Source organism: Dendropsophus ebraccatus, chromosome 15 (genome assembly GCF_027789765.1).
Source record: "Dendropsophus ebraccatus isolate aDenEbr1 chromosome 15, aDenEbr1.pat, whole genome shotgun sequence".
NCBI classification, from domain to species: Eukaryota; Metazoa; Chordata; class Amphibia; order Anura; family Hylidae; genus Dendropsophus; species Dendropsophus ebraccatus.
In genome coordinates this window covers 57,881,487-57,904,298 of record NC_091468.1, presented here as the reverse complement: position 1 = coordinate 57,904,298, position 22,812 = coordinate 57,881,487, and the positions used below count along the sequence as shown (strand labels likewise).

At 49.0% G+C, this 22,812-nt stretch overlaps 2 protein-coding genes across 2 annotated transcripts; one reads left to right on the top strand and one right to left on the bottom strand.

Moving 5' to 3' along the window:
• Positions 1-290: 290 nt before the first annotated feature.
• Positions 291-14,585, top strand: RSPH9 (radial spoke head component 9). The gene is made up of 5 exons (XM_069954167.1): positions 291-646; positions 2,401-2,566; positions 2,651-2,780; positions 6,036-6,182; positions 14,270-14,585. Exons 1-5 carry the CDS (start codon positions 423-425, stop codon positions 14,428-14,430), a joined length of 828 nt encoding a protein of 275 aa, XP_069810268.1. The 5' UTR covers positions 291-422; the 3' UTR covers positions 14,431-14,585.
• Positions 14,586-14,611: 26 nt separating this feature from the next.
• On the bottom strand, positions 14,612-20,504 carry MRPS18A (mitochondrial ribosomal protein S18A). The gene is made up of 6 exons (XM_069955066.1): positions 20,355-20,504; positions 20,141-20,172; positions 19,718-19,822; positions 18,964-19,087; positions 17,845-17,914; positions 14,612-14,828 (listed from the first exon to the last, which is right to left on the bottom strand). Exons 1-6 carry the CDS (start codon positions 20,473-20,475, stop codon positions 14,684-14,686), a joined length of 597 nt encoding a protein of 198 aa, XP_069811167.1. The 5' UTR covers positions 20,476-20,504; the 3' UTR covers positions 14,612-14,683.
• Positions 20,505-22,812: the final 2,308 nt, after the last annotated feature.

The window sequence follows — 22,812 nt, the reverse complement described above, 5'->3', positions numbered from 1 at the left end:
CAACCAATGACATTTTAGCTTTCATTTTTTGTAACTGTCCTGTGATGGTCTGAGGACTCTTCAGGTCTAGCCTCCACCACGCATGCGCCGTAGTCACAACGTCACAAGCTTGCAGCCAATCACGTCTTCTCTCATTCACCATCAGTCAGCACAAACATATAAAGCGCGCTACTATTGGCTGTGACAGGCGGGGTGCTGCGCCGTTATTCCCACTGTCTGGGGCATCAGCCCGATCGCAAACTGAGGGAGGGACCGAGAGCGGCAGGAAGAGAGGAGGAAGTGACGTAAGTAAAGAGGCGGAGCGTATAGACGGTTGCTGTGGAGAAGTCGTTTTCCTGGTTACAGAACGCGTTACTATGGAGACCGGAGCATTTCCTGGTTACTGTTCCTCAGGAGACGGCTACCGCTGAGAGAGAGCAGTGATGGACGCCGAGAGCCTGCAGCCGTCTATGGAGCTGGTGTCCGGCTGCGGCCTGAGCCCAGAGCAGAGCGCCGCCCTGCGGACCTCATTGCTGCTGCTCCGGAGGGACATGCGGCTCTCCTGCGTCTTCTTCTGGGGCAAAATCCTGGGGGTCCGGGGGGACTACTACATAGCGCAGGGCACAGAGGAGGGCGAGCAGCTGAGGGGCAGGAGGACCTTCTACAGGTGAGAGGGCAGAACTACAACTCCCAGCATGCCCCGACAGCTACATCTAAACTACAACTCCCAGCATGCCCCGACAGCTACATCTAAACTACAACTCCCAGCATGCCCCGACAGCCGCGTCTAAACTACAACTCCCAGCATGCCCCCAGAGCTGCGTCTAAACTACACCTCCCAGCATGCCCCCTGAGCTACGTCACAACTACAACTCCCAGCATGCCCCGACAGCTGCATCTAAACTACAACTCCCAGCATGCCCCGACAGCTGCATCTAAACTACAACTCCCAGCATGCCCCCTGAGCTACGTCACAACTACAACTCCCAGCATGCCCCGACAGCTGCATCTAAACTACAACTCCCAGCATGCCCCGACAGCTGCATCTAAACTACAACTCCCAGCATGCCCCCTGAGCTACGTCACAACTACAACTCCCAGCATGCCCCGACAGCTGCATCTAAACTACAACTCCCAGCATGCCCCGACAGCTGCATCTAAACTACAACTCCCAGCATGCCCCCTGAGCTACGTCACAACTACAAATCCCAGCATGCCCCGACAGCTGCATCTAAACTACAACTCCCAGCATGCCCCGACAGCTGCATCTAAACTACAACTCCCAGCATGCCCCCTGAGCTACGTCACAACTACAACTCCCAGCATGCCCCGACAGCTACATCTAAACTACAACTCCCAGCATGCCCCGACAGCCGCGTCTAAACTACAACTCCCAGCATGCCCCGATAGCCGCGTCTAAACTACAACTCCCAACGTGCCCCCTGAGCTACGTCACAACTACAACTCCCAGCATGCCCCCTGAGCTACATCTAAACTACAACTCCCAGCATGCCCCGACAGCTGCATCTAAACTACAACTCCCAGCATGCCCCCACAGCCGCGTCTAAACTACAACTTTCAGCATGCCCCGATAGCCGCGTCTAAACTACAACTTTCAGCATGCCCCGATAGCCGCGTCTAAACTACAACTCCCAGCATGCAGCTGGGGTGCCAGGAAGCCCTGATATACTGTGTACTTCCCTGTTCCCTCACTCTCCGATTAGGGACTCTAATATTTGTGTCTCTGCTCTAAGGGGGGGGGGACTATAATCTCTGTGTCTCTGGTCTGGGGGAGGGGGCGCTCTCCTTTTTTTGGGGACTATAATCTCTGTGTCTCTGGGGGGGTGCTCTTGTATTTTGGGGACTATAATCTCTGTGTCTCTGGGGGGGTGCTCTTGTATTTTGGGGACTATAATCTCTGTGTCTCTGGGGGGGTGCTCTTGTATTTTGGGGGCTATAATCTCTGTGTCTCTGGTCTGGGGGAGGGGGGCGCTCTCTTGTATTTTGGGGACTATAATCTCTGTGTCTCTGGTCTGGGGGAGGGGGGGCCCTCTCCTGTATTTTGGGGACTATAATCTCTGTGTCTCTGCTCTTGGGGGGGGGGCGCGCTCTTCTTTTTTTTGGGGACTATAATCTCTGTGTCTCTGGGGGGGGGGGTGCTCTCTTGTATTTTGGGGACTATAATCTCTGTGTCTCTGGGGGGGGGGGGGGGGGGTGCTCTCTTGTATTTTGGGGACTATAATCTCTGTGTCTCTGGTCTGGGGGAGGGGGGCCCTCTCCTGTATTTTGGGGACTGTAGTCTCTGGTCTTGGGGGGAGGAGGGCCCTCTCCTATATTTAAGGGACTATAATCGTTGTGTCTCTGGTCTGGGGGAGGGGCGCTCCTCTGTATTTTGGGGACTATAATCCCTGTGTTTTGCAGCCTGAACTGTCTGGATTGGTGCCTTCTGCCTCCACCTACCGATGATGTCATCAGAGAAGCACAACTCATCAAGGGTCGCTTTATCGGAGACCCCGCCCATGAGTATGAGCTGACGGTGCACAGGAAGGCGGGGGAGGGGTTGGCCGTGTTTGAGGAGGAGGTGACGGTAATTATACATCTCTCTGGGGTCCTCTATATCGGGCTGTGTAGCAGGGTCGTCTCTAATGTTCTTTCCTTTCTCCTTATGAAGAACCACTTTAAGGAGGAGTCTCGCCTGGTCGGCACCATCGCACTGATTGATCGAGAGGCCGCGGTGGCGCCACGTGGGGCATTCGTCAAGAATCCACTCGGACAGGTCAATGTAAATGTCAGTTTCAGAGGTAAGGACCCACTGCCCGCCCTTGTCGGCAGTGTAAGGCCGCATTCACACGTGAACCAAATTCTGACCCGATAGCAGCTCTAGACACCTGAAATGAGAAATCTGTGATGTGTGTAGCAAGGACGCACCTCATGTCCCTGCAGCCTAACTGTAAGGGGTGCAATGCTTCCTGCTACCTGTAGGGGACACTAACAGAATCTGGTGTTTGGGGCACCTGATGCCAATCATGCATCAGTTTTCTAAGTTGCAGATTCTGCAGAGTGTTACCCCCTTCTTCCGTCACTCATTATATGGAAGTATTTGCCAACATTATTTTACAGCAGGGATGGGGAACCTTCGGCTCTCCAGCTGTTGCAAAACTACAATTCCCATCATGTCTGGACAGCCGAAGCTTTAGCTTCAGCTGTGTACAGGGGCGCCGCAATCATGAGGCGACCTGAGTCGTCTGCCTCAGGCGGCGCCACCAGCTGTCTTCATGGGGGCGGCATTCAGTGGCAGATTATAATATGAGCGGTTCGGGCGGCCGCCCACATTATAATCCGCCATTGATCGTACCATGTACCGGAGTCCCCCCGCGCCCGGACAGCATCTGTAATGAGATGCTGTGAGCAGGGGAGACTGTATTCATAAGCGCCGCGCTGTAATGAATCAGCCGCGCGGTGCTGTTACTACAGCGCGGCGCTTATGAATACAGTCTCCCCCGCTCACAGCATCTCATTACAGATGCTGTCCGGGCGCGGGGGGACTCCGGTAAATGCATTCCACGTCCGTGATCCGTCAGGATCACGGAACGTGGGAATGCAGCCTTAGTCCCCCGGCTGATGTGCGGCTGCCGGAGGTGTCCCATCCTGTCCCCGGCAGCGCACGCATCAGAGAGATCCTCGTGCGCCGGAAGTCACAGCCACAGGCACACGGGGAGCTCTCTGATGCGCGCGCTGCCGGGGACAGGACGGGACACCCCGGGCAGCCGCACATCAGCCGGGACCAGACCAGAGAGGCTCGACGGGGGAACGGATGGCAGGTGAGTTGTGTGCTGTTATTTGTTTTTGTTTTATCTGCTGTGCAGGGGGGGGGGGAGAGGGGGACCATCTATAAGGGAGGGGGGAAAGAGGGGGACCATCTATAAGGTAGGGGGGGAGGACCATCTATAAGGTAGGGGGAGAGGAAAGAGGGGGACCATCTATAGGGGGGGGAAAGAGGGGGACCATCTATAAGGGGGGGACCATCTATAAGGGAGGGGGGAAAGAGGGGGACCATCTATAAGGGAGGGGCGGGAGGGGGACTGTCTATAAGGGGGGGGGGGGGAGAGGGGGACCATCTATAAGGGGGGGGAAGAGGGGGACCATCTATAAGGGAGGGGGAAAGAGGGGGACCATCTATAAGGGGGCATCTATAAGGGAGGGGGGAGAGGGGGACCATCTATAAGGGGGGGAGGGGGACCATCTATAAGGGAGAGGGGACCATCTATAAGGGAGGGGGAGAGGGGGACCATCTATAAGGGGGGGGAAGAGGGGGACCATCTATAAGGGGGGGAGAGAGGGAAGAGGGGGACCATCTATAAGGGGGGGAGAGGGGGACCATCTATAAGGGGGGGGGAAGAGGGGGACCATCTATAAGGGGGGGGGAAGAGGGGGACCATCTATAAGGGAGGGGAAAGAGGGGGACCATCTATAAGGGAGGGGGGAGAGGGGGACCATCTATAAGGTAGGGGGGGAAGAGGGGGACCATCTATAAGGGGGGACCATCTATAAGGGAGGGGGAGAGGGAAGAGGGGGACCATCTATAGGGGGGGGAAGGGGACCATCTATAAGGGAGGGGGGAAAGAGGGGGACCATCTATAAGGGGGGGCCATCTATAAGGGAGGGGGGAAAGAGGGCGACCATCTATAAGGGGGGGACCATCTATAAGGGAGGGGGAAAGAGGGGGACCATCTATAAGGGGGGGGGGAAGAGGGGGACCATCTATAAGGGGGCATCTATAAGGGAGGGGGAAAGAGGGGGGCCATCTATAAGGGGGGGGAAGAGGGGGACCATCTAAAAGGGAGGGGGAAAGAGGGGGACCATCTATAAGGGGGCATCTATAAGGGAGGGGGAAAGAGGGGGACCATCTATAAGGGGGCATCTATAAGGGAGTGGGGAGAGGGGGACCATCTATAAGGGAGAGGGGACCATCTATAAGGGGGGGAAGAGGGGGACCATCTATAAGGGGGGGGGGAGAGGGGGGACCATCTATAAGGGGGGGGAGAGAGGGAAGAGGGGGACCATCTATAAGGGGGGGAGAGGGGGACCATCTATAAGGGGGGGGAGAGAGGGAAGAGGGGGACCATCTATAAGGGGGGGGGAAGAGGGGGACCATCTATAAGGGAGGGGAAAGAGGGGGACCATCTATAAGGGAGGGGGGAGAGGGGGACCATCTATAAGGGAGGGGGGAGAGGGGGACCATCTATAAGGGGGGGGGGACCATCTATAAGGGGGGGAAGAGGGGGACCATCTATAAGGGGGGGAAGAGGGGGACCATCTATAAGGGGGGAAGAGGGGGACCATCTCCTAAAAGATCAGCACCCTCCTCTCCTGACATCCTCTGTGCTGCTGTGACCTCTCCTAAAAGATCAGCACCCTCCTCTCCTGACATCCTCTGTGCTGCTGGGACTTCTCCTATAGGATTAGCACCCTCCTCTCCTGACATCCTCTGTGCTGCTGGGACCTCTCCTATAGGATTAGCACCCTCATCTCCTGACATCCTCTGTGCTGCTGGGACCTCTCCTATAGGATTAGCCCCCTCCTCTCCTGACATCCTCTGTGCTGCTGGGACCTCTCCTATAGGATTAGCCCCCTCCTCTCCTGACATCCTCTGTGCTGCTGGGACCTCTCCTATAAAGTCAGCCCCCTCCTCTCCTGACATCCTCTGTGCAGAAAGGGACCAAACATTATGTTTATTGGGGACAGCAGTGGGGGGGGGGGGGGGCAGTAGTGGATTATAATGTGGGCGGATTGACGGGGGGGGGGGCGTCATTCTATAGTTCGCCTCGGGCAGCAGAGAGGCTAGAATCACCCCTGGCTGTGTAGGCATGATGGGAATTGTAGTTTTGCAACAGCTGGAGGGCCGAAGGTTCCCCATCCCTGCTTTACAGCATCATCACTGCAGAACATCTCTGCTTGTCTCCTCTGCAGATTGTTGCCTCTTTCATTAGACAGAAGCACCTGCTCCATATCCTCTGGTTTCATAACCTCTGACCCTATGATCCCACCCCTTCCAGGTCTTACTGTCAGCGAGGCCAAAAAGCTGAGCTCCTTCCTTCACTTCACTCCAACGCTGATCCCCAAGAAGAAGTCTCTGCTGGAGAAGGCCGACCAGGACCCTGCTATTGACTTCCTAGACTCACTGGAACATGATATCCCTAAAGGTGAGAGTACAATCCTACCTGGTGCATTGTGCGCCGCCTAGTGTCTGGGCAGGTGTATTGCAGTGGTTATGAGGTTATGGCAAGTGAAGAACTTCAAAGATACATGATGTATAGTTACTTTAAGATGCTAAAGAGATACAGAGTGCTTCAGGAGGGGAGTATACTGTTCTGTGGGAAGTCACAGGGTGAGAGTTACATAGAGGAAGGAGAAGGGTGCCCAGCAGTACAGGAGAAGTGGATGCTGATCCTGCTCCCTATGACCAGTAAAGGAGATGATGCTGAGCCGCTGCAGGTGACGATGATGTAAGACGCTGACCCTATCTCCCGCTCTATCACTTTCTCGCTGCTGTGATGTGTGACCTTTTATGTATGTGTCCCGGCTGTGCTGCGGCTCAGGAACGTGCGGTGCACTCTGCCAGGAGTCTGTTTTATGAGCTGTTAATCCGTGTCTGAGCCAGAGTGTGGCTGCCGATCAAACGCTGAAAATCCCAGGGCAGGATGCTAGTCGCAGGGGGAGGGGACCTCACCAGAGGAGTACACTGATTGCTGAGGTCACGTATGGTGAGGAGCACACTGATGGCTGAGGTCACGTATGGCGAGGAGCACACTGATGGCTGAGGTCACGTATGGCGAGGAGCACACTGATGGCTGAGGTCACGTGTGGTGAGGAGCACACTGATGGCAGAGGTCACGTGTGGTGAGGAGCACACTGATGGCAGAGGTCACGTGTGGTGAGGAGCACACTGATGGCTGAGGTCACGTGTGGTGAGGAGCACACTGATGGTTGAGGTCACGTGTGGCGAGGAGCACACTGATGGCAGAGGTCACGTGTGGCGAGGAGCACACTGATGGCAGAGGTCACGTGTGGCGAGGAGCACACTGATGGCTGAGGTCACGTGTGGCGAGGAGCACACTGATGGCTGAGGTCACGTGTGGTGAGGAGCACACTGATGGCTGAGGTCACGTGTGGTGAGGAGCACACTGATGGCTGAGGTCACGTATGGTGAGGAGCACACTGATGGCTGAGGTCATGTGTGGCGAGGAGCACACTGATGGCTGAGGTCACGTGTGGTGAGGAGCACACTGATGGCTGAGGTCACGTATGGTGAGGAGCACACTGATGGCAGAGGTCACGTGTGGTGAGGAGCACACTGATGGCTGAGGTCACGTATGGTGAGGAGCACACTGGTGGCACGCATGGCGCAGAGAACTCAATGCGGGACATTTATTAAGACTTAGTAAAGAAGTAGTCCCACCAAATTAAAAAAAATGGAGGAAGGAAGGGTAGTGCAGGAAAATGATAAAATATGTAAACTCCAATGTCCCGTCCTAGTCACTGATTGGCTGAGTGGGCAATCACTCAACCGGGTATGTGACGTTGCAGCTGGATCCAGGAGCGGCACTACGGGGCACAAGGATAGGTAAGTTTACTTTGTGTATTATTTTGTTACACCCTCCTGCCTCCCTGTCATTTTTTGATTTCGCGGGACTTCTCCTTTAAGGCTATGTTCACACTACGTATATTTGAGGCTGTATATTTGAGGCTGTATAGCAACCAAAACAAGGAGTGGATTAAAAACACAGAAAGGATCTGTTCACATAATGTTGTTACTGAGTGGATGGCCGTCATTTAATGGCAAATATGTGCTGTTATTTTAAAACAACGGCTGTTGTATTGAAATAATGGAAGTTATTTACTGTTATATGGCGGCCATCCACTCAATTTCAACATTGTGTGAACAGAGCCTTTCTGTGTATTTAATCCACTCCTGGTTTTGGTTGCTATGAGGACCTGACATGAGGACCAAATACAGCCTCAAATATACATAGTGTGAACCCAGCCTACGGCTGCATTTACACGTCCTGCAAATTACGGGCCCTACAAAGAGGGAAGCCCTATCACGGACTGTTTCCCCGCCCTGCGGTAGTAATAGAGCCGCGAGGTTTCAAAGAGTTTCCCCACTGTCAGTATCATATTTATACATCATGTTGGTGGGGAAACAGTCCATGATAGGGCTTCCCAGTCCATAGGCACATCATTTATGGCACGTGATTGCAGCCTAAGGCTGGGTTCACACTACGTATATTTCAGTCAGTATTGTGGTTATCATATTGCAACCAAAACCAGGAGTGGATTGAAAACACAGACTATGGGAGAGATTTATCAAACATGGTGTAAAGTGAAACTGGCTCAGCAACCAATCAGATTCCACCTTTCATTTTTCAAAGAGTCTGTAAGGAATAAAATGTGGAATCTGATTGGTTGCTCGGGGGAACTGAGCCAGTTTCACTTTACACCATGTTTGTAAATCTCCCCCTATGTTCACACAATGGTGAAAGTGAGTGGATGGCCGCCATATAACAGTAAATAACGGCCATTATTTCAATATAACAGCCGTTGTTTTAAAATAACAGAAATATTTGCCATTATATGGCGGCCATCCACTCAATTTCAACATTGTGTGAACAGAGCCTTTCTGTGTTTTCAATCCACTCCTGGTTTTGGTTGCAATATGAGGACCAAAATACTGACTGAAATATACTGTGTGTGAACCCAGCCTAATGGTCCGTTTACACAGAGAGATTTATCTGACAGATCATTGATGCCAAAGCCAGGAACAGACTATAAACAGGGAGCAGGTCATAAAGGAAAGACTGAGATTTCTCCTCTTTTCAAATCCATCCCTGGCTGTGGCTTAAAAAAAATCAGTCAGATAAATCTTTCTGTGTAAACGCACCATAAGGCTATGTTCACACAACGTATATTTTCGTAAAATCACGCCCGTTGTATAACGGCCGCGATTATTACGAAAATATGCATTACCTCTCAGTCTATGGGATCCTGGCCGGAGTGTATACACGGCGAACACGGATGCCGAAAAGAATATCAGAACACTGCGGACGGGTCACAGAATGGCCAGTCTCATACATTGTAAGAACATGGCCTAAGTCTTAGATTAGGCCCTGTTCGTGAATCTGTCAGGAACTCCGCCTGTCCCAGATGGGCGCAGTAATCTACACACCATGCCATGGTTTACGCCTGTTTCCAGGTGTAAACCATGAAAAATTAGGCTTCCTCTCTGCTGTTCTGCAGGTACCAGTCCTCATGGCCCACCAACAGGACATGTTTTGTGAATATCCCATACACAAATTATAATTATATCACCTGTGACATATGAAGGAAATCCTCAACACATCACCTGTTGGTGGCAATAAGGACCAGAATTGAGAAGCACTGCATATTTAGGGTGCGTTCACACTACGGAATTCTTGCGGACAAAATCCCGTAGATTCTGTCGCTTGCTTCCGCTTGACTCTCCGCTCGTGCCAAAAACTCCATTTTATGCTCGGGCAGATTCCACCATCCGCCCAAAGAATTGACAGAATCCACAAGATGTTATCCACGAGAATTCCGTAGTATGAACGCACCCTTAGGGATCCGCTTGGAGAACATCCCGCAGATTCCGTTGCTAACTCCTTAGTTTCCTCCATATCAGTAATGAAGCACTGGCTTTATTAGATAAGGGGGTCGGGGAAAAGTTGGTGGTCTCTATTAGGGTACAAACACACACGGCTTATACGCTGCGTATTTACTGCTGCGATACGCAACAAATACGCAGCAGATTAGATCTAAATAACTGAACACAGCATCAAATCTGCTGCAGATCTGCTGCGTATACGCTGTGTGTTTGTACCCTTAGGGTGCGTTCACACCTACAGGATCTGCAGCAGATTTGATGCTGTGTTCAGTTATTTAAATGAAATCTGCTGCAGAAAATCAGCTGCAGATCCTGTAGGTGTGAACGCGCCATTAGGGTACAAACACACACAGCAGATACGCAGCAGATACGCAGCAGATTTGATACTGTGTTCAGTTATTTAGATCTAATCTGCTGCGTATGGGTATGTGCACACTGAGGAAAAGGCGAGGAATTCAGCTTGAAATTCCTCCTGTAAAAAATGTACAGAGCAAAGTCCCATTGTGTTCAATGGGTTTTCTGCTCTGTTGTTCACACTGCAGAATTTCCGAGCAGAATTTTCTGCTGTAGATCTGCTAGAGGAATCCTATAGAAGTCAATGGGGGGCTTAAATTCTGCTTGAATTCTGCCTGAAAACGTTCTGCTTCAATTCCTCGAGAATTCCTCAGTGTGCACATAGCCTCTCGCAGCAGTAAATACGCAGCGTATAAGCCGTGTGTGTTTGTACCCTTAGGGCCCTTGCACACTGAGCAATTCTAGAGGAATTGTAGCTGAAAGACTTCTTCTTGAAATTCCTCGCCTATTCTGCTCTGGCAGAATTTGAGCGGAATCCGCGCGGAAATCAAGCGGAATGCAAGCGGAATTACCAGCAGAATTCAAACCCCATTGACTTCTATAGGATTCCTCTAGCGGAATCCGCACAAAGAATTGACATGTACATTCCAGACGGAAATTTACTCTGTGTGCACGGGCAGTCGGAAATCCCATTGTTCTCTATGGAAGGAGCAATGTTGCATTTACACGGGCGGAATTCCACGCGGATTCCGCCCGCTTTTTATGGCGGAATTCGGGCGGAATTCCGCGAGAATTGCTCAGTGTGCATATACCCTTAGGCAACTTATTTCTGAGTATCCTGTGTATCTGAAGGCTGGGTTCACACTACGTATATTTCAGTCAGTATTGTGGTCCTCATATTGCAACCAAAACCAGGAGTGGATTAAAATCACAGAAAGGATCTGTTCACACAATGTTGAAATTGAGTGGATGGCCGCCATATAATGGCAAATATTCGCTGTTATTTTAAAACAACGGCTGTTATATTGAAATAATGGCCGTTATTTACTGTTATATGGCGGCCATCCACTCAATTTTCCCATTGTGTGAACAGATCCTTTGTGTCTTTAATCCACTCCTGGTTTTGGTTGCAATATGAGGACCACAATACTGACTGAAATATACGTAGTGTGAACCCAGCATACTATGTATTACAAATATGATGTCCCCCTCCCAGACTGCAGCTATGAGACTGGGAGTTGTTATGCACAAGGGGGTATGCTGGGAGTTGTGTTGGGAGGTTGCTGCTGTAGAACTGCAACTCCCATCATACTTCCTTGTTTACTACAACTCCTAACATACCTTCTTTTACACTACAACTCCCAGCATATCTCCTTGTGCACTACAACTCCCAGCATATTTCCTTGTGTACTACAACTCCCTTCACAAGGAGGTATGCTGGGAGTTGTAGTGTAAAAGAGGGTATGCTGGGAGTTGACAGTTGCAGTTGTGCAGAGAATGCTGTTCCACTGCCTAATGCTGTATACAGGGACTAGCTGGGACTATGATTATGCTTGTACCCCAACTATATCACCCCCAACATATCCATTCACCAACCTCAATGTTACCAACCTGTTCTAATGTCAGAGCTGCACTCATAATTCAGCATTTTATATCTGATATCTCCCATCATTACATGCTTGTTTCGTGTCTACAAAGAACTTGTGTTATACAGGCTGTAACTAGGATCAGTAATGTATGTACAGTGACCCCATCAGCAGAATAGTGAGTGCAGCTCTAGAGGATAATGCAGGATGTAACTTAGGATCAGTACAGGATAAGTAATGTAATGTATGTACACAGTGATCCCACCAGCAGAATAGTGAGTGCAGCTCTGGGGTATAATACAGGATAAGTAATGTAATGTATGTACTGTACACGGTGACATCACCAACAGAATAGTGAGTGCAGCTCTGGAGCAGAATACTGCCAGGATCAGAGCAGAAAACCAAAAACAGTTACTGTAGATTACTTCTATATGTACTAAACAGTTTATCCATCTTCAAATCCCATTATGTGGCTCCTAGTAACCCTTTAGATTGTATGGATAGTTCATCCTTCTATGTCACTGTGCAGTTATTATAATAGCTCTCAGCATCACTTTCTGTGGTCGCAGCTGGGACAGTTCCTTAATGTTCTAATATAGTTCCTTGTTAATCCACCCTGAGGCCTGTATGTCCTGTGCTCTGAGTACATACTGTAAGTTGCAGAGATGCCTGGGGGCAGATTATATGGATTGCCTGTATGGATCCTATGCCCTGAACTGCCGGTGCTAAGCTGCATTTATTACAGTCTGCTCCCTCTCTCAGACACCGGGTTCTGCTGAATCTGCAAAGCATCTGAGCCATAATCCTGCCCTAACCCCGGACTTGGGGCAGCCGCAAAACATCCCCCCATCTCTGGGTCCCAGAGAAGGAGGTTGCGATGGTTAAATGACTGCCGCCTGCTGGATCTCGGACTGCAGTTATTAGCTGTGGGGGCCGCTGCATATGGAGCGGCTCTGGAGGGGTTAAAGGGGTTATTCAGCGCTACAAAAACATGGCCACTTTTTCCCCTCTCTTGTCTCTAGATTGGGTGGGGTTTTAAACTCAGTTCCATTGAAGTAAATGGAGCTAATTGCAAACCACACCTGAACTGGAGACAACAGAGGGGGAAAAGTGGCCATATTCTTGTAGCGCTGGATAACCCCTTTAAATGCCGCTGTCAGTTGTGACAGCGGCATCTACACAGTAAAGTAGCCCGCACAAGCGATTGCTATGTGTCAGCCTTTTGAATTTGGTAAGAGCATGGGGCGGCACAGAGAACATAGCCGGCGCTCAGCTAGCCAGCAGCCGTGTTCTCTGTGCTATATTCTGCAGTTTAACATAAAGTATCGATACCAGGAAATCCTGGTATCGAACAGCTTTTTGGCCGAGAATATCGATAGTAGTATCGATATTTCAGTGCATCGTGCATCACTAGTTTGAACACGCCCTTGAAGGATCAGGCTTGGTGTATTTCATCTGCCGGATCTTTTAATGGTTGGGAACTAGAGATGAGCGAACCTGGAGCATGCTCGAGTCGATCCGAACCCGAAAGTTCGCAGTGGCTGCTGAAGTTGGATAAAGCCATAAGGCTATGTGGAAAACATGGATATAGTCATTGGCTGTATCCATGTTTTCCAGACAACCTTAGAGCTTTATCCAAGTTCAGCAGCCCCAGCTAATCAAATGCTGAACGTTCGGGTTCGGATGGACTCGAACCTGGTTTGCTCATCTCTATTGGGAACATAAGGACAGCTTACCCCTCTCTCTATTCAGAACTAGTCTGGTCAACTAGGCTGAGTCTTCATACGTGTGGAGGGAGAGTTGAAACTTAAGGTGGTATCTTTTTAAAAAGTCAAGGACCTCTTACAGTATCTGATGCTTATGGGATCTGGTGGTTTTCCATGGGGATAAGTGTGATGGGAATTGTTATTAGAGATAATGGCTCCTACACCTCCGAGCATGTGACCAAATGTCCTGCCATGATGGCAAAGCAGCTAAAGTCTCCAAAAATGGTTCATCTGGAGCCAGCGACGCCTCTAGTCCACCCGTGACAGATGCCGATTTTATTTTTCCGGCCTACGCTTTGGCACACGGTGGTAACACAGGCAGTGTAATAACCGGAGTGGACGCGTCCTCTGCTCCTCATTACAGAGCAAAGATTAGTTGTGGTCGAGCGGCCCCTCAGACGACCGCACCCGTCTATCAGGACATCTGAAGCTTTCCCATGTGGCCTCCGCCGCGCCCTCCCCTGCCCTGGGGCCTGAGCATGGAGCACTCCCAGAGACCGCCTTTTGGCGGCTGCCACAAAGAAAATAAAATATGGTTTTCATTGTTAAGAAGACAAAAGCTCTAAGGGAAGTTTCCACACGGCTGCTCAGAGGGGGATGAGATCTCACTGCAGCCTCCACATGAGATCCTCATATCCGAAACACTATGAAGAACCAGGAACCTGCTGCCAGTGCTCTGTCAGGGTGGCCATGCTGACCAGACAAGTGGTCCAGGCCTGTTTGTGTTGCTGCCCTTTAAAACTAAACAACCTATGGCGCCTTTGCTCTGGTTATTAGGCTCCTTAGCTGTCAGAAAACTACAACTCCCATCATGCCCTGTGTCTGCAAAGGTATTCTGAGACTTTTAGCTTTACAATAGCTGGTGATCCACAATTTGGATACTATCAGGATTTACTGAACTGTATAATGTGTACCCTGGATATGATTCCCCCTGGTGTAACCCCTCTTTACTTTCCCCACAGGTTGTTGGAGCTTGCAGTGGGAGCAGGGCAGCAGTGTGGTGGTCCTGCGCAGTCTGCTGTGGCTGGGAATGACCTTTTACCACGTCCCCCTGACTCCACAGCACGGTTACGTATACATTGGAAATGGAGAGAGGAACATTGACCTGCCCTTCATGATCTGAGGAGGTCACTGCTATCACCTCACTTTGGAGATCACATCTGTCATGGCATACACCAGATCTTCTAAAAGGTCAATGGGACTGATACAATCCCCCCCCCCATTATACTGACTGTAACAAACCCAATAAACCTGCCCCATTCCTAACTCTCTGTGTGAACCGACTCTGCACTGACACACACACATGGAGAAAACAGATCTTTATTCACGTATTATACAGTCACACAGTGAGCACAGGACGCCGCCGTAATTTCCGCTCACTGTCTGAAGAGGAGTGGTTTACGGCCATATCGTACATTATCCTTCATGATGGGGTCCCCAACCGGCATTTTCTTCTTACACCACTTCAGTCCTTTCTTCAGGATGGGTTTAGCGGAGGACACAGACCAGAAAGTGAGATACCTGAGAGGAGAACATACAGAGGCCTGAAGCGGCTGACAACAGGGACAATAGATAAAATCCAGCTACATGACACAGCCCGGGGTAGCGTCACTTTAAAGGCAGTGTTTGGGATAAAATTACATTTAAATAGAAATGATCAAATTTACAGTATTAACAAAGTACTAAGCGCATCAGCCGGATGCCTTTAGCTCCAGGTGCCTGGAAAATCTGGATCCAGCCCTGGGAAACTTCTCCCAGTTTCCACCGCCGATGCTAGGTTCCGGGCCACCCGCTCTCCATCGCTGTCAGTGACATCAAAACATCCTGTCACACACTGTTCCCTCTGGAAACGGAAGCTCAGCACCGCCGGTACAGAGCTTATACTGAGCTTTCATTTCTGGTGGGAATGGCTTTTCACTGGATGTTTTCAAATCACTGGCGACGGAACGGGATAGGTATGTATATATCACTGACATCTTCCGGGCAGCAGAGGTAAATGTTATTTTATCTCGGACAACCCATTAAGCTGTAAATCTGTGGCGGAAATAGGATGAGGAAATACCCAGGCTCAGCTCCTGGGTATAATGGTTGACACCTGACAGAATAAGAGCGACCTTTGATTCCAGTTGTTTAACCCCTTCCCATCAGTAATACGTAGATATACGTTCCTACTGCACATACCCTGTGCAGTAGGAATGTACATATACATTCCTGACTTTAGGGGGTTTGATGTGTGCAGGAAGGAACCAAGATTGACAATTTTTTTAAAATTATATATCAGAAAAAAAAAATTAATAAAAAGCAATCAAAATTTTTCAGTTACACCAATATGATATTAATAAAAACTAGAGATCATGGCACAAAAAAAAATTACACCCTGACCAGTCATGTAGGTGGAAAAATAAAAGTGCTATGGCTCTCAGAAGGCGGGGAGGAACATTGCATTAAAGCGTAACTGTCATTTCAGGGTCATTTTTCTGAAAACATTAAATATCAACAGTTCAAGCGATTTTAAGAAACTCTGTAATAGGTTTTATGTACTAAAAGAGTTTCCTTCTGTAGTGAAAAAGCAATCTCCCAGCCTCCCCCCTCACATCAGATGAAGCAGGATTTCTGTCTCCATTATGTGGCTATGGAGAGGGGAGAGGCTGTTAGGAGTGACTGAGCACGGAGGATTTCTGCACAGCACAACACCCTGCAATCTTCTCTCAGTAAGTTCATAGATAAGCACTGACCTTTCTGACCCCAGAATCCTGCGTTTTAGGTGCCCAGAGAGTCTACAAACAGCTGACCTTCATGTCACCTCTTCCTGCTCCCTCATCTCCCTCAGCCCCTCCCCCCTTCATAGGCTTACAATGGAGAGAGCAGAACCCGTCTTCACTGGCTTCTCTGTAATGTAGACGTGTTTGCCTGATAATGCACAGATAAGAAGTCGGGGGGGGGAGGCTGGGAGATTGCTTCTTGAGTACAGAAGGAGGCTTTTTTGGCTGATAAAACCTATTACAGAGTTTCTTAAAGTCGCTTATACTACTGATTTCTGCAATAAAAAAAAAAAAAAATGACAGTTACGCTTTAATTTTACCCGGACATCTGTGCATTAAAGGGCTCTATCTTGAAGGAGTTAAAGGGGTAATCCAAAGAGTAAAACTTTTTTTTTTTTTTAGTACATAGCATAATAAAGTTATATTACTTTGTAACATAACGTCATTAACATACATGCTTTATTGTTTATTTACCAGCTTTCTTAAATGGAAGTAGTGACTGCTAACTGGGGAGAGGCTGCCGCACTCTGCTATGGTGACAGGCAGCTTCCCCCCAGGTGCTGTATGTTCTAATAAGAGGGAAGGAGAAGGACTTCTCTGTATCACTAGCCCTGTGCAGCAGCGCAGGATCACAGCAGGGGTCTGGGAACTTACAGGTTGTTGGCAGGAGAGGGGCCATGTCCCCCTTTACTGCTGCCACTCCACGGAAATAAAGTAGTATACATTTACTTTAATCAAGTTATATTACATAGTAATATAGTTTGATTTTTTTTTTTTTAAAGCAATGTACCAAAATAAATCTTACTCTCCCTTTAACCTCCTAGATGCCACATTCAAGATATGATTAGGAGGGAAAAAAAACAATTAAGATAGGAAACTCTAACGTATGAACCTGGACTCCTTTCTTATTGGAGTCAGCTGCAAGAAAGTGTCATGTGACCCATCAGCTCTGTCTGAGCAGCGGGGCATGTCAGTAGCTGGTGTTCTATAGGAACATTTATAAGGAGCCACCAACTTCTAAAATGTTGTCCTTCATGGGAAAGTTACCAGCTCCTGGTCAGTGACTGTGCTTAGCTAGACACCCCCAATCAGCTGTGATCACTGCTCTGCACTTCTCAAGACAGGTCCTTATAGCTGACAAAAAAAAAACCGAAGTGCAACAGCAAACCCACAGGTACAAGTGCTTACCGTATATACTCCCCCTGGTGTACTGATAAAAAAACGCTCTATAGATATTAAAAAAGTGTGAAAAGAGGCATAGAGGTGGTGCCATTTTTTCTGTTGTATGTGTGTGTGTGTGTGTGTGTGTGTGTGTGGGGGGGGGGGGGGGGGGGGGGGGGGCTACCTCCTGTTGGCTTGCACTCCACCAATGTCCCAAGGGTGCTATAAAAAGAGATTTGAATCCTCTCTGCCCAGTTGTAGGCTTGTGCCAGGAAAGGCCATTGCTAGTGTGAGAATGCTAGAGTAGGGACCATGTCTCTGAGGACACCTTGACGTGGTGACATGGTACACTCTGATCAAATAGTTTGCTAAGATCTACATTTTTTATTATCTATAGAGCAGGTTTTTATCGTGTATACCCCAGGGGGAGTATATATGGTCGGCACTTGCACCTGTAGGTTGCTGTTGCACAGTTTTTTTTGTCTGTACTTAAGTCGCATGCAACCGACAATGTGAACAGAGGCATAGAGGTGCTGCCATTTTTTCCTCATAGCTGTGATCCCCAAATGTGGCTGTCAACCTGTTGAAAAAACTAGAGGCTCCTCAGCTCTCACCTGTTCAGATGAAACTTTTCTTTGGGTTTTTGTCCTTCTTGCAGTTTGGGACGGTGGTTGGGAAGTAGTCCTGGGGAGGAGAAAATAAACATCACAATGGTGACACTAGTATCTTTGTTAGTATAACAGGAACATGTCACATGGTAAATGCAGTGCAATCTGCAGGCATCGTGTTATAGAGCATGAGGGGCTGAATGGATCAAGTTCATATTCATTATAACATGTCTTTACTCTCTCTGGCCTTAGGAGTGCAATGGGTGGTCCTAACCAGTGATGGACATCTGTTTATGCAAACAGGAAGGCTGTCAATCTCTGATTAGGATCGCCCACTAGACTTGTAAGCCCAGAAAAAGTAGCAATTCAGATTAAAGGGGTTGTCCAGGCTTAGAAATACATGCCGCTTTCTCCCAGAAGCTGCACCTTCCCGTACTCCGTTTGAATGTGGGTTTTACAGCTCTGTTCCATTGAAGTGCATAGAGCTGAATTGTAATACCAAACACGACCTGAGGACAGGGGGTGGCGTTTTTGCAAGAATTTAGCTGCACTTTTCTAACCATGTATTATATAGGATGGCGGGTACAGCTTCAATACAACCTCTATACATCAATCTGCTCCTCCGGCTCTTCAATACACTGACCACAGAGCAGACCGCATCATTCATGTCACAGGTTCAGAGGTGTTAAGGTGGCTGACTCATCTAGTCACCCCCTTCCCCTGCAGATCTGGCCTCTACAGCTGCTCTATTATGGCAGGTCCTGATCCCAGAAACCATCCTGGCCCACTCAGTACTGCACAAGCCAATGGGCTCGTCACAGTGTATCGGTGCGGACAGTCCGACGATGGGCTCCTGGCTAGGTCAAGATGTGTTTTCAGCCCCTGAATGTCATCACTCATTGACAACAAGCAGGTGCCTCGAAAACAGTAAAGAATTAAATATACAGGGTGATAGAATATGGTAATCAGTGTTGTCCTTTACTGTATCATCATCTCTCCAGTATCTATGATGTCACTAGGTCAGAGATTTCCCCACGGCTGAGATGACACTGGAGTGACGGACGGATTACATACTCCTACACTGCTCCGACCTGCATGTGACAGGACACGGAGCCACTACGTCACCTGCACGGTGCGCCATCTTTACACACGCCTCCACCTTCTTGTGCTCCTCTGTACACAGGCCCGTCACCTTCCGCGGCAACATACCGCCATCTGAGTGGATGAACTGACTGAGAACAAGGACGTCCTGCAGAGAGAAGACATTATCAACTCTTTACCTTACAGTAACTTATCCAATAGAGGAAAGGACCTCAGTTAATGGAGACCTGATCATCTGCACTCTATGTTCTGCTGGTGGGGTCACTGTGTATATACATTACATTACTTATCCTGTACTGATCCTGAGTTACATCCTGTATTATACTCCAGAGCTGCGCTCGCTATTCTGCTGGTGGGGTCACTGTGTACATACATTACATTACTTATCCTGTACTGATCCTGAGTTACATCCTGTATTATACTCCAGAGATGCACTCACTATTCTGCTGGTGATGTCACTGTGTACATACATTACATTACTGATCCTGAGTTACATCCTGTATTATACTCCAGAGCTGCGCTCGCTATTCTGCTGGTGGGGTCACTGTGTACATACATTACATTACTTATCCTGTACTGATCCTGAGTTACATCCTGTATTATACTCCAGAGATGCACTCACTTATCTGCTGGTGAGGTCACTATGTACATAAATTACTTATCCTGTACTGATCCTGAGGTACATCCTGTATTATACTCCAGAGCTGCGCTCGCTATTCTGCTGGCCATACACAGTGTTGGCGTTGTGGCGTGAGCTCAGGCAGTGCAGAAGTCTTACCATGTAGTCATACTTGTGTTTGAGGTTCCACCTGCAGATCGGACACTGGCCCTCAGGATTCGGGGGGGCCATAGTCTGCTTCTCCTCCAGGATTCGCCCCTCCACCTGTAATATACAGAGTCATTGTCAATTCTGGGGTTGTTGGGTAATGATGGCTGTATGGCTGTAACTTTCTTCCTGGTGCAGTCTCACAGCTTTATGTCACATTGGATGAGAGTGTAACAAACCCTCAGCTGTGAGTGGCTGTACAGGCCAGAAGGAAAGAGAGGGGGGGAGGGGGGTCCCAGAAGTCAGACCCCCCCCCCCCCCCTCCACCCCACAGGACAAGTGACATCACTAATAGAGAAAGATCCAGGCTGTCACACTGGTATATAGCAGTATACAGTCCTCCATGCACAGCACTGCTTACTGCTCATCACTCACCGTGGTCACCTTCCCCTCTTTTACTTCAGTCACTGAAAGGAAACGGAGAAAGGTCACATGACTGCACCGGAAAGATTATAGCTCCGCACCCCTCTCCCTATATAACTCTGTACCCCCCCCCCTCCTTCACCCCATTACTGCAGCCCTCTCCAGCCCCTAATCCTCGGCTCTGTCCCCCTCCACCCCCTGGCCCAGACCCCAGCTCCGCACTTACACTGCCGCATTCCTCGGCTCTGCGCCCCCAGGACTCCCCCCCATCCCGGCCGCCACACTGTTCCTAACGCAGGACGGAGCAGCCGTGTGACCGATGACAGGAGGACACAGGTAGCCGCCATCTTTGTCCACCCTGACTGAAGCGACTTCCACTTCCGGCTGACGTCTGTGACGAGCGGGCGGCCATGTTAGTTGTGGGCATGAGACGTTAGTGAGGTAAGGGCAGAAGCACATCCAGTAATGTCTGCAGTGAGTGCTTAGTTCTCTGTGCTGCTTTGGCTCCTTTATCTGCCTAGGCACTTCTCTCCACCCTAACCCATAACATTCAGGCTCCTGGCCCCAACACCATCTTAGGGTCTTACTAAAAATAGTAAAGAAAAAGATTGGACATTATTTCCAGTAAGGAGAGATGTAAAATGAGGTTTTAATTGGTTTAATAGGTAGAGATCGATCGAGTCGATCCGAACCCGAACGTTCGGCATTTGATTAGCGGGGGCTGCTGAACTTGGATAAAGCTCTAAGGTTGTCTGGAAAACATGGATACAGCCAATGACTATATCCATGTTTTCCACATAGCCTTAGGGCTTTATCCAACTTCAGCTGCCACCGCTAATCAAATGCCGAACGATCAGGTTCGGATGGACTCAAGCATGCTCCAGGTTCGCTCATCTCTAATAATAGGCCAAATAGACGCGGAATGAACAGGATATAACTATAATGCAGAGTGGAATGAGCGTATGTACCATAGAAACCGATGTGTAACACGTTACCTGTGCCAGATACACCTAGAGGGAACATGAGATCCCTTCAGGCTCCAGTAAAATGACTGTAGGGTCCATAGCAACGGAAGAGTAACACGTTACCTGTGCGAGATACACCCGGAATGAACAAAAATATCCATAGGGTGTAGGGGGCGGGGATTGTATATACCGTATAAATGGATGTGTTATACTTTACCTGTGACGGATATACCTGGGGTGAATATGAGATCTTTGTAGGCTCAGAACAGGTTAAAGGACAACTCCGGCACTGCTAAAAAAAAAATGAACTGAAACTCCAGTTGGTGTCTTCATTTTTTCTTCACTTCCTGGTTTGGGGTTTCCCATAATGCACTTTATCTCCTGTGATGTCTAACTGACTCTGTAAAACTGTTAGATGGCTTACAGCTTGCTCAGCCAATCAGAGCTGAGCAACCTGAGTCATCTGAAAAAGGGAGGCTGGCCTAACAGCGCTTAGACCTGCCTCCCTCCTGATGATGTCATTGTCACAAAAGATGTCATTGTCACACAGAAAAGCCTGGGGTCAACAGTCATTAAGAATGAGTTAACTTCACTTCCTGGTGGGAGGTTGAGGGGGGGAAAGATAGGGAAGGGGGGCAGATAGTAGCACTAGTAGCACAAGCGTGAGAGCCAGCAGTAGCCACGGTGGTCGTTTTAGCCTCCAAACAATCCTGAATTACTTTATGAAGCCACCAAAAGAAGAAACCCAGCAGCCCCACACTGAAGTTAAAGTGACTGTATCACCAGGCCCAGGCTGAAGCACTCCAGGAAGAAACTCCATCCCCTCCAATACGTGACTCCATTAGAATCAATGGAACCCTATCATAGATGGGCTAGGGTTTCCTCCCACTATAGGTGGGTCGGCCTGCCTCCAGTGCTTCAGCCTGGGCCTGGTGGTACAGTCACTTTAACATCAGGCAGCAGCTAAAATTCCAAGTTAAGTCCTACTTGAAATTCCCCTTGCACCTGAATATCTATCATGCCCAGCCAGCAGCGTTGCATCAGAGAGGGTGTTCAGTGCGGCAGAGGCCATTGTGACCCCCAGTAGGACTTTCCTGTCTTGCCTGTAGTGTAGACTGTTTCACCAAGAGGGCATATCACTTTTTGTTAAGCATAGCCGTAGGGTTTCAACCCTGGAACTTGTGCCAAGGAATCTTACACTTCATGTCCCATTTTTCCGCACGCGTATGATAACTGGACAATAACTGTTCTGGGGGGTTTTAAGATATCACAAGCTCGCACAATGGTTACTGATAAGGTAATTGTTGTGTGAAGTTTCAATGGCTGTTGTGGTTCTTGATGGGGTATATATCACAGAAGCTAATGTGCTCTAAATGTGATCTAAGAAACCTCAATAGCTACTACCAGCAGCTTTCTGTTACTGAAAGGCAAGTTACTCATAATACTGTCAGGACTATGGGGCAGGCTGATAATACAAAGTTCAGTATGCAACTAACTAGTTCAAGTCTGAAACTGCGTATTTCTCAAAGTCTACATAGTACTGATGGGCACATGTGAATGCACCATTAGAGTGAGGTTATTTGGGAGTGACCAAAGCAAGGGTGGGATGGTCACTCCCATACCCCATCATGGCTTTCCCCCTTTCCTGATCATTTAAGCTGGAGATGCCTTTAACACGACATTAACCTGGTGTTGATTAATTATGCAGGTCTTGGAAAA

What these genes read in the sequence shown, in the direction of transcription:
- RSPH9 (XM_069954167.1), top strand. Translation starts at nt 423, where the DNA reads ATGGACGCCGAGAGCCTGCAGCCGTCTATGGAGCTGGTGTCCGGCTGC. An exon ending in GGCAGGAGGACCTTCTACAG is followed by an intron (nt 647 to 2,400) that starts GTGAGAGGGCAG and finishes TGTGTTTTGCAG; the next exon opens with CCTGAACTGTCTGGATTGGT. An exon ending in TGTAAATGTCAGTTTCAGAG is followed by an intron (nt 2,781 to 6,035) that starts GTAAGGACCCAC and finishes CACCCCTTCCAG; the next exon opens with GTCTTACTGTCAGCGAGGCC.
- MRPS18A (XM_069955066.1), bottom strand. Translation starts at nt 20,475, where the DNA reads ATGGCGGCTACCTGTGTCCTCCTGTCATCGGTCACACGGCTGCTCCGT. An exon ending in AACACAAGTATGACTACATG is followed by an intron (nt 19,088 to 19,717) that starts GTAAGACTTCTG and finishes TTCTCTCTGCAG; the next exon opens with GACGTCCTTGTTCTCAGTCA. An exon ending in AAAGATGGCGCACCGTGCAG is followed by an intron (nt 17,915 to 18,963) that starts GTGACGTAGTGG and finishes TCTCCTCCCCAG; the next exon opens with GACTACTTCCCAACCACCGT.